We start from the raw sequence: 3,382 nt of genomic DNA, 5'->3' as shown, positions 1-3,382 counted from the left end.
GTGAAAAACGGTGTGGACAATCCACGGACACATGTGAAAAACAGTGTGGACAATCCATGGACATATGTGAAAAACAGTGTGGACAATTCACTGCCACATCTTAGAAGTAAAATAAAGTTGTGAAGAAACAAAGAGCTAATTTTTGAGGGCAAAAATATGGGTGCCAACCAAGGAGACGGCTGGGTGAGGAAACACTTGCTGCACAATTTCACATCTCCAAAGCCCACAGAGAAGCAGGATGTGGAGCAGCAGGGTGAGACTATGGTGGAGACGGTGGAATCCCGGGGAGCACGTGGGCTAGCTAGCCTGCTGTTTGCAGCAGAAAAACAGATCCTGCCTCAAACAAGGTGGGAAGAACCAACACTCTGACCTCCACACACACAAGCAGGGCAGCACACACATGCCTACAGAGTCTGTTTCTCTCTTTGCCATACACATACGATATACACATACATATAAAAAATTGTGGGTCAATAATATTTTCCAGTAGATTCTGGTAACATCTGAAAGTGAAGGAGGCACATAAAAAGTGTCAGGCCAGACATGAGGTAGCCTCCTGTCTCCAGTGTGAGGTTAGTCTGAGTAACAAAACTCCTCAAAATATATAAATAAGCAGAAATATATGGAGAAAAAGAAACAAACCAGTATTATATAAAAAATAAAAGTGTGGGACTGGATAGATGGCTCAGTGGTTAAGAACACTGGCTGTTCATACAGAAGACTCGAGTTCAATTCCCAGCATCTACATGGCAGCTCACAACTGTCTGTAGCTCCAGTTCCATGAGATCAGACGCCCTCACACAGACACAACAACAATACACAGGAAAAGAAAAAAGAAAAAACAACAACAAATAATCATTTATAGATAGATGGACAGATAGATAAGTTAAAAACTGGGCATGGTAACATATGACTTTAATGGCAGCACTCAGGGAAACAGGTAGGTGGCGCTCTGAATTTGAAGTCAGCCTTGTCCACACAGCAAATGATATGCCAGGCATATTTTGAGACCCTGTCACAAAACTTAAGACAAATACAATAAAAAACAAAGTCCTAATTTCTAAGACAATGTGCAAAACTGCAGTTAAGAGCCTGTGTATAGACTACAGTGAACCCAACAATGGGCCAAACGCTACTCTCAGCTGCACAGGTGCATGTATGGGCAGAGTGCTCCATGAAGCCAAGGGCTTCCCAGAGCAGGATATAAGCTGGCTAAGGAGAGAAAGGACGTGCAGAACAGTGAACAAGGGGCAGGATCAGGTGGATGAAGGTTCGACTTAGCCATGAACTCTAGCAATAAGGACTCTAGAGAGACGAGTTAAACTGACAGGAAGCAGTGGCCTGAGATGAGAGTCTTGACAGGGCAGTGGTGGTGCACGCCTTTAATCCCAGCACTCACAAGGCAGAGGCAGGTGAATCCCTTTGAGTTCGAGGCCAGCCTGGTCTACAAGAGCTGGTTCCAGGACAGCTAGGACTTTCATGAGTTTGATGCTAGCCTGGGCTATACAATGAGACATGAATTCTGTGTAGGTGTTAGGGTCCTTACCGATTCAAAGATGGCAACACCATTGGCTCCAATGTTGCCACTTGGAGTCACACCAAGACCTCCAATCAGACCTGCACACAGATCACTGGGGACATAAGAGGACATTGTGAAAAAGAAAGCAATTCACCTAGCACCCAGATTTTAGTGTTTAGATATGATAATCCACTAGAGAAAAGCAGAGGTCCTTGGAGAAGTGGCTCATTCCAGGCATCAAGGTCAGAAATGCATATGAGCCTGGAGCAGCTTCCTGTGCCACAGTAAGGCAAGGCTCAAAGCGCAGGCCCAGCCCAGGACATAGGCTCCATGCACAGGAGGCACCGAGCAGTCAAGGCAACCTGCACGAGTGAGGAACTCACCAGCGACTAAAAGAGAAAATCAGGAGTACACATGCTGATGTAGGCAATTAGTGACACAGCTCAGACCCGCCTCAAAATTAAAACAATAAAATTTGAAATGCAGTATAATTCCCCGATAATATGCAAAGCTCCAGAGGTGAAGGCATATATGCAGACTCAGAGAAGACAAGCTGTAGCCTCTCAACAGAACACCTCATAAGAAATGTAGAAGACTGGGCTTCAAAAGTCAACATCTCCCAACATCCCAAGGGGAGGAGGGAAGAATCCAAAGAAGAAAGGTATGCTAGAGAAAGAGCTTGAAAGATTTAAGTACTCAGTACAGGGGGCTTCCTTCTACCATTACAGTAAGATTTTCGTCAGTCTGAGATTATGTCAACAGTGACTGGGGCTGAAGAAGAAGCTCCATGACAGCTTAGCACAAGGGAGCGGAAAGAAGAAAGGGGGCTTTGTGATAATGACCACCAATCTAGCTAGCTGTGCAAGTAACAAAATACAATGAAATGTATTAAATAGCTTTTAATACATTACTGAGAACAGAAAGCCATGATTCACTTTAGGATGTTTATATAAAAACTATAGGTCAAAAATAAAAAGGACAGTCAGACTTACCTAAGGATGTCTCCATATAAGTTTGGCATGACAAGAACATCAAATTGGGATGGGTCTTGCACCATCTACAAAGAATAAGTTGTACATTTAGCAATTATAATCTGCATACCGTGAATACACAGTATGCACCATAAAAAGCAACCAGTAAGCATCAATGAATACTTAGATTTAAACATACAGTATAAAGGTACTTACATTTAAACATACGGTATCAAGATACATCTCATTGAATTTAATATCTTTACAGTTCTCTGCAACTTCCCTGCATTTCTGCAGAAAAAGCCCATCTGACATCCGCCTGTATTTAATAAAATACATAATAAATTGTTTAAAATGAAGACTTGCAACAAGCAAAGAATCGAATCAAATCAAAGAAAAGTTCAAAAAAGTTAAGTTCCAAGAGGCCAGAAGATGGCTCAGTCACGGAAATGCATCCACAGAAAAGCCGTCATACCAGTTAGGGGTGCAGATAAGAGTCAAGCAGTGAGCTCCAGGTCAGTGACAGACTCTGCCCCTAAGGATGACACCGTGGTTGTTCGCCATACACACACACTCAGGAAAGAAAGCCCAGTGTGGTAGCACATGCCTTCAATAGCAGCACTAGAGGCGGAGGTGGTGGATATCTGTGAGCTCCCAGCCAGACAGGGATACACAGTGAGACTCTGACTCAAAAACAAAACAAAATAAACAAACAAATAAGTTCCAGAATTCAAATTATCTGATTTCAATTACAGTATAATTATTTCTTGGGCAGTTAATAAGTTGGGAGTTGGAAAGTTTTCAGATCCATTTGGGTGCACAAAAGTGTAAAAACAAGAATAATCAAATTTTTTTTTTATTTGGCAAGGCTCTTATTTTTTTTTTTTTTTTT

General features: G+C 42.3%; 1 protein-coding gene across 2 annotated transcripts in view; it reads right to left on the bottom strand.

Moving 5' to 3' along the window:
* Idh3a (isocitrate dehydrogenase 3 (NAD(+)) alpha) overlaps positions 1 to 3,382 on the bottom strand; it is a 23,399-nt gene that overhangs the window by 3,575 nt on the left and 16,442 nt on the right. For both annotated transcript variants that reach the window (XM_013346282.2, XM_026779171.1), the window contains exons 7-9: positions 2,707 to 2,809; positions 2,512 to 2,576; positions 1,547 to 1,631 (exon numbers count right to left, since the gene is read on the bottom strand). In XM_013346282.2, the coding sequence (XP_013201736.1) occupies positions 1,547 to 1,631; positions 2,512 to 2,576; positions 2,707 to 2,809 (253 nt within the window). The remainder of the gene's footprint in view (positions 1 to 1,546; positions 1,632 to 2,511; positions 2,577 to 2,706; positions 2,810 to 3,382) is intronic.

The sequence above is a fragment of the Microtus ochrogaster genome, chromosome 5, assembly GCF_000317375.1.
Source record: "Microtus ochrogaster isolate Prairie Vole_2 chromosome 5, MicOch1.0, whole genome shotgun sequence".
Classification (NCBI taxonomy): domain Eukaryota; kingdom Metazoa; phylum Chordata; class Mammalia; order Rodentia; family Cricetidae; genus Microtus; species Microtus ochrogaster.
The sequence above is the reverse complement of the archived record's forward strand: the minus strand, read 5'-3'. Positions and strand labels throughout refer to the sequence as shown.